Source organism: Spea bombifrons, chromosome 10 (assembly GCF_027358695.1).
Source record: "Spea bombifrons isolate aSpeBom1 chromosome 10, aSpeBom1.2.pri, whole genome shotgun sequence".
Classification (NCBI taxonomy): domain Eukaryota; kingdom Metazoa; phylum Chordata; class Amphibia; order Anura; family Pelobatidae; genus Spea; species Spea bombifrons.
This window is the reverse complement of record NC_071096.1, coordinates 26,069,967-26,084,484: the sequence shown is the minus strand read 5'-3', so window position 1 is coordinate 26,084,484 and position 14,518 is coordinate 26,069,967. Positions and strand designations below refer to the sequence as shown.

Here is a 14,518-nt window from a genome sequence, read left to right as displayed (position 1 = left end):
AATCAGAAACAAGGCACTGCCTTTGCCATTTAACTATATCCGTGCATGCGATCTGCTGTAGGCTGACCCCTCCATGACGTGGAACCGTCTTTTACCGATGACCGGTATGTCATTTGTCCTCTAGGGACACATTTTCATGACATACCTGGTATGTAATTGGTCGCAAAGGGGTTAAATGATACTGGTTAGGCAAAAAAACAAACAAAAAACATCAATATCCTTAGATCCTCACACTTGCCAGATATTCTGATTTTTTGGTGGGTCAACAATTGATGCTTGATCGTTATTATTTGGCTTTATGCCAGGGACCACCAACAGATGCCCAGCCTGCTATGGCTAACTACGGCTTCAAAGATATTTCATCGAACATAACCTGTCAGCTAACCCTGCGTCGCAAGATTGTCGATACATGAAAATAAAATTATCTTGTTTGCTAGTGATGTGATTGTGATGGCTCACCAGCTGCTTGAGCCATGTTCAACGCAGACAGACGGTATTGGTATAAGTCACAGCACTTTTATTTTACATAAACATTCATATATTCTTGACACTATGTAATTTTTAAGTGGCGTCATAGTCAATCTACTGCAGCACGACCACACTGCTTTATATAGAAAGACAACCAAATAATTGTGTTTCAGCACTCCTTCTATGCCTTCTCAGTGCAGCTGGCCACCTTATGATCCTGCAGGCTATACTTGATGTGCACGGGCGTGTAACCGGGGCGTGTAACCGGGGCGTGTAACCGGGGAGTAACTGGTGCGTACGTCAATGCAGGATTTGTTTAATCAGTGGTTACAGGAAAGGAATGTGATGTCCTCTTGAACTGGAGAGGGCAGGTACGCAAAGGTGTGCAGGACGGTGACCATTTTATATATGTATTTTAGCAATGTCTGTGAGATTTAATTCATACACATGCAAGCACCTCATGCCTTTTTTGTTTTTGTTTATTTTATACCATTTTTATGTTACTATGTTGCACATTTCTGTTGAGTGTCGCTTTTTTACCCCATTAGTTATTCTGTCTCTAACTAATCCTTGTTCTCTCCCTCAATCTGCCCACTGTGGCTCACTGGCAGACTGGATGCTTTTTGACTAAGGGGCAAATTAAGCCTACTGACCCAGATATCTGACTGCCAGTAGCCTTTTTTGTCCATAAGAAGAGGGCTGGGAAGGTTTATTAGGTTATTTGTCTAAGACAGCTTGAGACGATAAAGGACCAGAACTGCGGTAGTGCGTCTCGGGAGGTGTATTTCAATCATTTCTCTAATTACTGTAGACATGGGACAGTTATACTTCCCAGAAGGTTATACATTAGCTGTGGGCTCAGCCTCAATTTCCGGTGTGCACTCAAGGGAGAGTTAATGGACTTTTTACTCTGATGCTACAATGGATACAAATTCCGTTTTGTGATGCTTCTGAAGACTGCGGAAAGTAAAACTGGCACCCTGATTTGTTTATGAATAAAAGGCTGGATAATTGCTTGTCATCCCTATTCGAAGATCAACTTGTGGTGTACAGATAACATGACAACTCTACAAGAAAATGACAGTCTACATGTTACTGTACTCAAGGGCTACCAGTATACCAGAGAAATTTGGCCACCTCCCATGAAGAAATAATGCTGTCTATGCCCATAAGAGAGTCCAGCCACCAGTTGGTGTAAAGGTTATGTGTACTACCTTAAAACCCCCATAACTCCTGTTTCTATTTGTATATGATGGCTGTGTGTGTATGTGTTTGGTGTTTGTTAGAGTGGACGTGTGCAAGTATATAGAGTTATAGTCATTGTATGTGTATAATCGTGTGTAAATATAGTGTTATAGGCTGTATGTGTATGGAAGGGTTTGGAGTGTGTTCAAGTGAGTCAGGAGTAGGCATGCATCAAATGTGGAGGCAGTTAGTACAACCACCTGGTGGCATTAAGTTTAGGCTTTACTGTCTGCCACATGTGGGGTCGCTGGTTCAATCCTCCTTGCCTTGCCTCCAGTCTTGCCTTGACTGTACTGACCCCAAACTTAAACCTGGGTAGACTTTTTTTTTGGGGGGGATCCCGATTTACAGTTCTAAGATGTAAATCATTGTATGATTGGTGGAAAAATGGGTCCAACATTTAAGTTGTTTTAAAAAACAATTTCTGGTTCAACAATTATTCTCAAAACACAATGTCTTAATTGTGGCATGGGTTTATATCTGCTTTCTTGGTCTAAAATAGACAAACATCTAAAAACAATTCATAGGCAGGACTTCAATACCATAGAAATTAGCTCGGTGCCTACAATGGCAACCTCCAGATCTGCGGACCAAACTAACTTTATAGGAAATGTGGAACAAAACCCAGTCCTGAATTAATAAGTACCGTATTTTTTAATGGGCAGTTTAAGGACATCATAATGTGCTTGTACCTCACTCATCCACTAATAGTATTATTATTAATAATAATAATAATAATACATGCAGTTGCTAATTCAGGATTCCTGTTGGCTTTGCAGCGTGTGCTGACCCATCAGAATAAGAAACCCTTCAGTACATTATATTGGATTTCCAGTTGGGAAAATTCTTTTTGTCTGTATTTTGACCATTTTATTATTATTATAAGTGAATGAGGTCCCATAGAAGCCTCCAGTCTAGGCGTATCTACTAAGGTAGCTGTCTGACGAATGATGGTTCCAAGCATGCCAAACGAGCAATATTCAAGAAAAAACAAAGTTATTTAGAGCGGCGCTTTAAGGATATTTTCAATGGGAAGTACTATGGGAACCATTGAGAATTATAATAGCTAATTTCCACAATATGCCATCAAAAAGCATTAACAATTTTTTTAATGATCAATTTATTAAAAAAAAAATAATCAGAGCACTTAAAAAGTATTATTTAAAAACTCCTGATTAAGGTTCAAATTCTATAACGTGCAAAGTTTAATTTTTTTAGAATAAAGAATCTCGATTGAAGAAAATAATGTTTGGGCATGCCCGATTCGTATTCGCTGGTGTGCAGATTTAACAAAATGCAGCATGTACAGAACATGGAATTTTGTCGAACGTGAACTTTTTGAGGCCGTACGCACACAGATGCCGTGTACAGCGTGCACAAACATGCATTCCCTCAACGTACCCCCCCCAAGTACATGTACATTTATGTTGTCACCTTATTGGTTTATTGTTACATAATGACAACAATCAGGAAAAAAAAGACTCTCCTCTTTTTCCTCGCTCTTACTTCTATCTCCCCCCCCCACTGGAATCTCTAGCTGTCTGTATTTCACAAGTCTGTGCAGGGTAAACGCGCAAGAAAGTTAGAGAGAGAGAGAGAGAGAAAAAAAGGGAGGAGGGAATTGGAGAGAATATTCATGGAAATCATGAGTGAGCAAGGAGCTGCGTATGCACCTTGCAACACTCTAAGGGTTAGTCACCCTGGGAACACCCTCCGGGGTGGGGGAAAAGAAAGAAAGAGAGGTTCCGGACTCAGTGGATCCCGGTGGAGAAGAAGGTATGTATAACATACTCTTATTATTATTATTATTATTATTATTATTGCGTCTTGGTACTTCTGTTTAATAAACTCGCCTGCACGACTTACAGTATATATATATTCACATGTTAAGATGACGACAGGTATACGGTAGCATATGTAACACATCTGTTGCCTTACCTGCAGGGCTTGAAGTTTTTGTAATATATATTACACACACACATATATACATATACACATACACACACTACCGTTCAAAGTCACTTTCTAGCTGTAACATAATTGCAGAAGAGTTTTCAAATGATCAATTAGCCTTTTTAAACTTAAACTTGGATTAGCGAACACAACGTGACACTGGAACACAGGAGTGATGGGACACAGGAGTGATGGGAGTGATAAAGGGCCTCTGCACAGCTATGGAGATATTCTATTTAAAATCAGCCGTTTCCAGCTACAGTAATCGTTTACAACATTAACACCTTCTGTGCTGTATTTCTGATCTGATGTTATTTTAATGGACAAAATTTGCTTTTCTTTCAAAAACAAGAACAATTTTAAGTGACACCAAACTTCGGAGCAGCAGTGTATATATATATATATGTTTTATATGTATATAGTGTAGCATAGTGTACTGTACTGCATCGCTTGCCATCTATATACTGTATGTTGTATGCAATACATGCATCACCTTTACATACATAGTAGAACATGTAACGGCATCTTGTTCCCCGGAGATGCGTGTTTTACAGAAACGTTATAGAAGGAAGCACATTACCAGGAACATCTGAAATCCCACAATACAAGTCCAGTAGAAATAACACAAGAGATCTGCATAGAGTTCTATTCAGTAACTTTACATAGCTTGTAGATTTCAAAACATATCCATCTGTCCATCCATCTATACGTCCATATATCTATTATAATGGAACCATTATACTACAGATCCTACCAATTCCGTAAATGTACAGTATGTTACATATACGCAGTAATGCATATGAACAATTGCCTTCAAGCGTTTACAGTCTAAATGCACAATGCAGACAGGAGCATTAACTCCAAATTACCAATAAACCGTAGCATACAAGGATCGCAAAGTAACCGTAATAAAGTTATGTGGGTGCTCGTTACAGAACATGAATGGTTCTTTGATCTGACCGATAATCTGTCTGGGTTTTATTGCAGCATGATCCTATAATCCTGTCCCCAAATTCAGATTAAGCGCCTTGTACAAAGGCTACATTAAAAACGGAACTGAAATTACTGGAATGGACACTGTATCTGACCATTGTACTGGAGGGTATGTATTTTTTTTGTCTTCTGTATATTGTTCATATGTATACATATACATACAGAATTCTTGATCTTTGTCTACATATATAGTTTGTATGCGTAAAACAGGTGCTAACTTGATCTGTGTCACTTTTTCCAACGTTATTCCTATTATTGACCTATATGTAGTAACAGCTTTATATATGACAGGGAAGGAAATCGATTAATCCTTAGAGGAATCTCTTCCATCAACATCATTTAGTGAATTCCCTCTTGGTCAAAAAAAAAAAAAAAGTATCGAAAGATCCCTACTACATCTTCTATTCAAAATCTCTACTATGTATGCTGTATAGAACATGTCAGAAACTGCCCTAAACGCAGCTGTTATGTAGAATATGGGTAACATTCATTAAGCTAATTTAATAGTTAAACGGGAAAGCACAGTTAGTCTGTCTCAAGAGCTAAGAACACGAGAAACCTCAAGAATTGCAGTCAGAGCTGTTATCCGATTGCCGGAAAAATGTAGAGCTTACATCACTCTCCACTTATCCCACGATATTTGCTTAGTAGGTAGAATAAGCAGTTTCACTGTTAACTTGTTTATACTTTTTTATTATTATGCAATGCAGCTTATTCACTATCGTTGTATAAATACCCTGCATGCATTACATTGGAAATGGGGGGGGGGGGGCGGGGGGTTGGGGGCAAGACCTCCACAATCTTTCCAGAGCATGGGAGGATTGTGAGCATTTTAAGACTTTGTGCTACTGGAAGAAGTGTCGCTGCACCAGCTGGTTTTTATAGATCATCCATACTTATCACAATGTATTGTTTCTCTCTTGTAGCAACAATATAGTGGAACCTGAACCTGTGTATGATTATCCTCATAAAGAGTCCTCCTGTTCCCCATCCCCAAGGGGTTCACCCACCTCCATCGGCATCACTGACCGGCTTCTCCTCACTCAAACAGTGTGGTTCCACCCAAGGGTCAACTCAGCTACTGCCCTTCATATACTACAGAGAGAGCCACCAGGGGTGAGTGTTGGGCATTTTGAAAGCATAGACAGAAGTTTGGATTGGGTGTCACATCTATACCATGGAAATTCAATTGAGTTTCTTCAACAGCTCATTATGGTAGTCATATAGTGCTACAAACAGCACCATCATTGTTGGCATAGGTAGCAAACTGCAGTGGGGTGCCCAACCACTTTTGTTGAGTCTGCGTGTAGAAGGTCTGAGATGTTGAATGGCTACCTCTGTAATGTGGGGACCAAACTCCAACATGTATACTGGGCCTGGAATATTACTAAAAAAAACACTAGACAGAAAACTGGAGTACCATAAGCACTAGTGGGTTGCAAACTATTTTTCCAAGGCAGTAAGAAAAAAAAAAACGACCTGCAAAAAGTTCTGTGCACCTTGGCCACCACTTCTGTTCAACAAGCAGGAGGCTTGCTTAGAAACCCCATGGAAGGTACACAGACATGGCTGCATCCTAGTTGGGATGAAATATTTTAAAGATAGTTGATGAAATATTGCATTTGCTTTGCTGCAACAGTGTTATCATTATCCGGCTTTGCCATTATTGGTGGTATTGGGCATTTACAAGGTTGTAAAGCACTGATCTACAAAAACTGCTTGTTAAGCCAGTGTCACCAAGGGATACAGCAACTTGGACAAATAACAGTTATCAAATGTATACTCAATTTGGCATTTTTATATGTAAATCTCTCCTGCAGACATTCCTGGTGAGAAAGTCTAGCACTCGGCAGCGAATGGTTTTATGTGTGCGACTATCGGATGACCGCGGACCAAGTTTTGTGCATCAAACTAACATACATGAGAGTTCTGCAGGTAGAAAAAGCTTATAAACAAAATAACTTCTCTTTTATGTCACAGTCCGTTGACTTAAATTACAGTTTTGTGAAATATACAATCAAACGGGTCAGGCCAGCTCGAATTAATTGGCTGAAACGGAGCAATTTGTCTATTAACTCAACTTTGGTTCACACTGACTGCCAGCTCAGTCAACTGCCTATTCACATTCATCATAAGTCGAGTTGCTCATCAAGATGAGGCATTCATATTCAATGGTTCCAATAGGAGAAAAAATAAACCCAATAGAAAGGGCCAGCCTGTTGAGTGACTGACTTGAATGTTGACTATGACAATTCACTTCACATGCCAGTAGTTAAGACAGTCAAGTGGGTAAATTGACCTAAAAGGCAATATGTTCAGCTGCAGTGCCACCTTGTGGCTTTTTTTTTTAAATCCAGATTGGACACTTGACGCTTTTGTATCTGTTTTATAATGCAGCTATGGAACGACTTTTCCCTGAAAGTGGTACAGATTAATATTACATGTTAAATAGGTTAGACAAATATAATCCTAATTTAGCAAAGAAGAGGACCAATGCCATATCTGAAAGTGTATTAGCATATAAAAAATAATGTGTGTTACATAGATTTATATAGATGGTAGTTTAGCAGAATTTCCTACAAAAATCATTGCTTTGGAAGACCTAATTCCAATTTTACATTTATTTTCGCCAATGGACAGACAACAATGTTTGGAGTCCTTAACTATAAAACTTGTGAATGTCATAAGTAGGTTTTACAACAGGTTCACAGAGCAGTTTAACAAGTACATGCGCTGGTCATAGTGGATACAGGCAGCATAGCCACAAACTCTTAACACTTCACTGCCCAGCTGTAACACTCATATTAGCTCCGTATCTCATACTTCCCCTTCATGTTTGATCTTCTAACCTCCAAATGTGATTAAATGCTCAATCCTTTTTTCCTCAAGCATGTTCTTCTGGGTTTCCCTTACAAATCTGAAGAGAGGATCAATCCATATTGCTATGTAACAAGGGTTTTCATAAATGTATTACATATTTAGTGGTTTGGTGTGTCAGTGTCACTCCTGGTCCACAATGGCTTGGGTGACGTCTGATGACGCCATGGGGAGTCACCGTGGCTTTCCACTAATCTTGCTGTTAGCCCATCTGACATTGTGTGTGTTTTTTTTCTGCAGGTGTTTACCTGGAACAGTCAACACTAACATTTCCAGATCTTGTAAGACTGGTGTCTTATAACATTAGTGAGAGGTAAGTGGTTAGGTGAAGGTAAACTTCACCCAAGGTCTGGTCCGCTTAGAATTTGCCAATCTTTACAAAATGTGCAATTATCTTTGCTAATTAATACATTAATACTATTAATAAAACAAATTTAGAATGTTCTCTTAAATGTACATTTTTCATTTTAGTGTATGAATGTGATGACTGTATTCCCCCTATAACCAGCAACAAATATTGTGAAATGGAATGCAGCAAGGGCAATAAAGCAGTATTTCAATTATATATCTTCCAAAGTACATTACCCAATGCAGGGTATTAAAAAAAAAATACCAATTTGTATTTAGTAAAGGCTCTTCATGCCTATCCGTTTAAGCTCTATTATCTTCAGTTTCACTTCTTCCTTAGTTATGTAGCTCTGTTCATTAAAAAAATACTTCATTCACCGAAACTGTTCAGCTTCACCTAAATTGTTATTCCTTCTATGCATGTTTCAGAGATGTTCTTCCTTATGCGCTTCGACTTCCAGCAGCTATAGAGAAAGTAACTTCACAAAAGCAGTTAGAAGCAATTTCCCACCTCGGGCTAGGTGAGTTAGCAAGAGACACATTGATGTTATTTCTTACAATAGCTACCTTTTCTTTTGTTATTTATTGGTAAAAATGATAGAAATATCTGTGCTTATTACAAACAGGCCATTTACTAAATTGATAATCCCTATTATATTCCTTTTCTTCAGAGTTCTGGAACTCATCCCTCAATGCTCGAGATCCTTCTGGAGTGTCAACTTGTTCTTACTCTACATCTGCCCTTCCTTTGACACCAACTCCCCCAGATCTTCCAGATCCAATCACTCCAAGTATCCTTCCTACACTTAAAACCCGAAGCCCACATGAGGTTTCTACAGAAAGCAAGGAGGGTGCTCTTTTCTTTTCGAATCCTCTCTTTAAACCCAAGGACACTGGGGCTCTCAAACGTTCCCACTTTCAGAAAAGTATTAAGGTTAGGGTATCAACAGAAAACTCTGGTTCTCTTTCACCTCCCCTAGATCCACCTCCTCCAGTTCCTACCCAGGAGACAGTCGCAGAGGAAGAAGAGGTAGTGACTACAGTAGCATCCCAGGAAGTAGAGTCTGAACAAACAAAAGAAGCATCAGAAGACCAAGGGTATAGAAAACCTCGGTCTTCCCTTAGACAACGACTTAAGAAGAGCTTCAGCAAAGGAAGCATTGAGTTAGGATTAAAAAAAGTGCCCAAAGATGTGGGGGACTATAATGTCCCTGTGTCTGTCAAAAGATTACCAGACCCAAAGGACATGGGAGAGCACAATTCACACGATGTAACTCCTTTGGAAGAACAGGATAGTGGGTCAGTCAGCAGTGCAGAAGGCGGCACATCAGAGGACGGGGGGAAATTTTCTCCACAACTTACAAGAAGAAAAAAGAAAAGGAATGGACGTTCCTCTTTTCGAGCCGTTAGCGGGGCCTTTCTGTCTCTTCTGTCCCCAGAAAGGAAGATCCTTATGTTTATAGAAGAAATGGGGAGGGATGTTACACATGAGTTTGGAAAAGAACTGAAGGCATTCTTGAGGAATGTAGAAGAAAGTAGGAGTGTGGCTAAAAACAAGGAGACAGAGGTCGGTGAAGGATCCCACAAAACGTTGTTAACAGAGGTTAGAGAGTTCATGAACAAAATGAAGAATGTACTTAAGGGAAGCACAGAGTTGGAGCTCCACGTGCTTTCTTCTGAAGATGAAGGTAAATCAAAGACAAATATGAGTGCTTAAAATGTATGCTTCCACTAACACACAGACAAAAACATGTCATCTTTTTATTGAACACACCATGTAAACATTTACAGTGCAGGATAGAAAAAAACTGTCAACTGGTTGAGTGTCCTTTACAGTAATAACCTCAACCAAGCATTCTCCATTATTCCTGTCATTCACATTGGTCTGTAAACATTTTGAACTATTCCTCTTTCAGTGCAGCAATATTCTTAGGATGTCACTCTCTTGAAATCAAACCGCAGCATCTTAGTTAGGTTACGGTTGGGATTGGGCCACCCTAGATGGCATATTTTTTTCTGTTCAAACCACTCTGTTGTTGATTTACTTCCGGGCTTTGGGACCTTGTCCTGTTGCATCTCCCAACTTCTTTTGAGCTTCAGTTGGCGGACAACTGGCCTATAAACTATTGGTTTAATTCAGGCAGTAAAGCAGTCTCAAACAATTATGCCCTTTTAACCATAGTTTTGATATTGGCGTGTTGTGCCTTTTTCTCCAGACAGAGTTGTGTGTGCCACCAAAACAACTCAAACTGAAGTTTGGTTTCATCTGTCCACAGAATATTATGCCACTAGCACTGCGGAACATCCAGGTTCTCTTTTTGGAACAGACATGCAGCAATGTTTTATTGGGACACTGGTGGCTTCCTCCATATTGTTCTTTCATTGATACCATTCCTGTTAATTGTTGAGGTACTGTAGACTTGTAAAGAGAGGTTTTAGCACGTTCCACACATTCCTGTAAGTCTTTAGCTGATGCTCTGAGCATTCTGTGCTCTTGCATTCATCTTTGCAGGACATGCATTAAATGTACATGGAATATGCGTAAAGCTACCATGAGTAAAAGACATGACTAAGGACTGATTAAAGTCTGCGTCTTTACATCAGGGAAATGGGCTGACAAGACAGCTGAACACTTCTTATCAGCATTTATCTGTGCTTCTATGTTAACCTTAGGTCTTCAGAGATCTATTTTATTTGAGGCATGGTTCACATCAAGCAATACTTCCTGTGAAGGGCAAACTCATTCTTTGTGAGCCGTTTTTTTTTATAGGGCAGGGCAAGTTCACAAACTTTTTCTACCCTGCACTGTAAATGTTTACACGGTGTGTAAAGACCTGGAAATATATAATTGTTGTGTGATACAAGTTGATGCAGAGTCTGTCTATTGTAAAAATGTTATATGTATGTATATATATATATATATATATATATATATATATATATATATATATATATATATATATATATATATATATATATATATCAGCAGAAGCTTCTCACATGTACTGTACATAGAGGTGATCATAAGACACCCATATTATTCCTTTTCAGATAAATAATACACAAACTGTGCTATCTGACTCTGGCACAGAGAAAAGTTCAACCCGGACAGTCATGGGTTTTGAGGGGTTCTAAGCTGAGAAATTTAGAGAACCCTATTAGAATAATGATGCATAAACTAAGAAACACCATACCTGCCATGACAAGTTTTAAAATAGATATATTATAGTGATGTAACATTATAAGGAATATTTTGATGAGAACCCTTCGATTAAGGTTGGTCCTTTGCCTTTAGATAGATTTAACTCTGGAAGTGCTTCCACAAGATTTGTGCAGAATGTTACTATTCACTTTATTACAATACTCTTTTAGAGCATCCAAGAGATTGTCTAGAGACGTCATAGTATTATAAATGTAAAATGTTCAATTCCGTAATTAGCTAGTTAGCTTTTCATGGTTTGGTCACTTTAGGTCTGTCTAGTCTTACTTTGGATGAAAATGATTTGGTTTCAAATAAATACATAGTGTCACTATTTTTTTACATTAAAGCAAATGCTGTGTGAAAAGGATATTCTTAAATGGCAATGTTCTTAACTGCATAGTTAGGTTTTGCTAAATAGAATGTAGATGTAAGTATACGGAAAATGAATATAAACATAGTACTTTTTTTCCTCTATAGACCGGATTCTTGAGAAGGCACTTCACCGTCTTATCCTGAAGCCACTGAAATCTCACCTTGTGAATGAAATCCAAAAAGGAATGGAGGAAAATGGAGAACTTGAGAGACTTGGTAAAAACATGCAAGCAGTACAAAGAGGGGGACCAACCCTTCTTGGTGTTTCTTTGGGATCCCCAACAATTCAAGACCTGGAGAGGATTCGACACAAGCTGCTGAGAATGCAGGAAAAATATTCTCCATGTGACAAGGTCCGTCTGCTTCTCCAAGCCTGCAGAGGGGTTTACCGGAGCATGGACTCGTTGCAAGGTCAGAGGTTTTTTAATGGCTCTGTTTATTGCCAATGAGTGCTTTACAGATCTCTACTAGCCCCATGTATACTTAGTTATCTCTTAAAACATTAGCAGACCCAGTGCTCATGTGGGCCAATATTTTAATCTGCAAAACTAATTGGATTTTTGGGCATCCATATTAGTTACCTGGTGTGGATGGCTCTGTTGCATAAAGGTTGCCAGTCTGGGTCTGATATATCTGTCCAAAATCTAGGGCAAGGAAATCCAAACTTTCCAGGCAGAATACAAAACAGAGTCAATACACATTGGCCTTGTAGTATTGAAGAAAAGACTAACTTTCACCAAGCTCACCGGGACCTAATAGAAAAAGAACCACAGAAGGGGTCCAGTCATATAAGAAACAAAGTCTAAAGACACAAATGCAAACTATCCCAGAAACCTGACAAGATAAATGAATATTTAATATTTTCATGTTTCCCATAGACGATGCATGTGGTGCCGATGAGTTCCTCCCTGCCCTGTGTTATGTGCTGGCTCTGTGTAATATGCCCCAGCTATTGATACACACTCACTATACAACAGAGCTCCTGCCCCAGGACACCCTCATGGGGGAAGGTAAGAGCCACATATTTTACTGCTGTAATCAGATTTATTCTAACATATTTGCCTTTTTAACGAGTTCTTAACTCTTTTCACTATAACCTATACATACATAATGCTTTCATCTCACATACTTACCGGTCTTCCTACCTCCTCGTTGAATTTGCATCGTTATGATTCTTTTTTGCATCATTGTCACTACCAGGAGGCTACTACCTTACTAGCCTGTCTGCTGCCTTGTCCGTTCTCTCGTCGCTGCACACTCACCCCCAAGACACTGGACTATCTCTAAGAGAATGGCACCGCCGGAGACAAGGTCTACCTTCACTTAACGACCTCCAGGTACAAAATATATTATTCTGAGTCTGCTACTTGATTGATGTCATTGCTGGTCATGCCAGTGTAGGCTTGAGCCCAATGTCTAAGGTTTCAATTGTTTGCTATGGAGAGGGTGTGTGGCTCAGAGATGAGCCTAGCTGGCTAAAACCTCCTCACTCATGTTCACCTACATGGACCATCTGTATATGATGGGCCATACTTTACGTAAGCTTGAACCAGATCGCTAGGAGGCTGCCCACCCTGGATGGCTCTTCCTGATTGCATGCCTTTTTGTATCTTTCAAACTCTTTGGAAGGTATTTTATAATACATTAAATGCATCCAAAATGTCCTAAGGTTGGCTTTAAGTTACAGCAATGCCATTTATTTAGGGATTGGCGAAGAAAGCACTTTTAACTTCACTATTAAGTCTATGAGCTTAACAATGAGCTCAGCAATTAACTTTTTCCGCTTTCATACCATTAAATTGGTTGCATATTTTATAACATTTACTTTAATAAGTAGCTTGTTGCTTCTACAATTTAATCATACTCTTTGTGCCATTTTAAGGCTTTTAAGATTTACAGTACTTGAATAATATGCACACATATTTTAGGATATTTACATTTGTTGAAGCACCTTTTTGTTATTTCACATAGTGATATATATATATATATATATTGAATTATATATTTTATTATTACTATCACTTACACCCATGACAAATTCATACATTTTTGGCCTATAATCTCTCCCCTTTCTGCTCCCACGTTGGGGGACAGACATCATAGAGTATTCTTAACAGTGGTGCCATTTGGTCTATGACCTGCCCCGATGCCAGGATCAGCAAAGGGGAGAGGATGAGCTATACAGGCAAAAGTAGGGTTTTTATAGAGGCAATGTATTTATTGTGTTAATTTGTTGTAATTAAACACCGTATGTTTCCTTATTCTAGAACTTTCTACGAGTTGCTCATCAAGACCCAATGAATGGCTGCACTACTAAGACCATACTCCTGCGCCCTTCACAGACAGTAGCTGACCTAAGCCATCTCTGTGCCCTCAAATTTAAGCCTATGGTTCCTGAGGAATATGTCATTATTCTCCACTCTGGTGAGGATCAACAAATTCTCTCTCCTGACTCTCGGCCTCAAGAAATAAAAGCAAAACTAAAGGAAACAGGATCCAGTTTCTACTTCTGTTACCAACGTGTAGAGGACTGCAAAGAAGAGGAGCTTACAAAGGATGTGCCACAGGACCTATGATATTTCATAACTTTGATGAAGAAAAAAAATCAAACCGCATAAACTAATAAAAACCAGAAATGTTCAATTGTTTGCAATGTAACAGTGCTTGAAATATCTGACTTTTTATGGGCATCATGGGAATATTGCCCCAGTTCTACCCACTGTAATTGACTACAATGAAAATGGCTGCTTAAAGTGCCAAATAAATCTAGGAGTAAGTCGGCGATTCTGGGTAGGTCTTTTAATTTTTATCAACACCAAGACTCAACCTATGGATGCCAAGCGATTAACAAGGTCATTCAATACTCCCAGTGAGCCCAAATGCTCCATAGGTTTATTGTATTGCTTGATCGGTCCCAGAGCTCTGAAGTACCAGCATTTGGAACAGTACCAAAACCGCAGAAACAAGAAAATAAACAAAATCCTTTTGCTGTACCTGTGTTAATAGGGCATAGGATACATGAATATAGCCCTGCACTATCTGAATTGTGCACCACCAGCT

The 14,518-nt window shown here is 39.1% G+C and overlaps 1 protein-coding gene across 1 annotated transcript; it reads left to right on the top strand.

Moving 5' to 3' along the window:
• Nucleotides 1–3,258: 3,258 nt before the first annotated feature.
• On the top strand, nucleotides 3,259–14,117 carry RIN1 (Ras and Rab interactor 1). Its single transcript, XM_053448378.1, has 11 exons — nucleotides 3,259–3,489; nucleotides 4,654–4,768; nucleotides 5,586–5,775; nucleotides 6,480–6,594; nucleotides 7,777–7,849; nucleotides 8,314–8,405; nucleotides 8,556–9,572; nucleotides 11,564–11,869; nucleotides 12,337–12,468; nucleotides 12,659–12,795; nucleotides 13,726–14,117. The coding sequence occupies exons 2-11, from the start codon at nucleotides 4,737–4,739 to the stop codon at nucleotides 14,032–14,034; spliced, it is 2,403 nt and encodes an 800-aa protein (XP_053304353.1). The 5' UTR covers nucleotides 3,259–3,489; nucleotides 4,654–4,736; the 3' UTR covers nucleotides 14,035–14,117.
• Nucleotides 14,118–14,518: the final 401 nt, after the last annotated feature.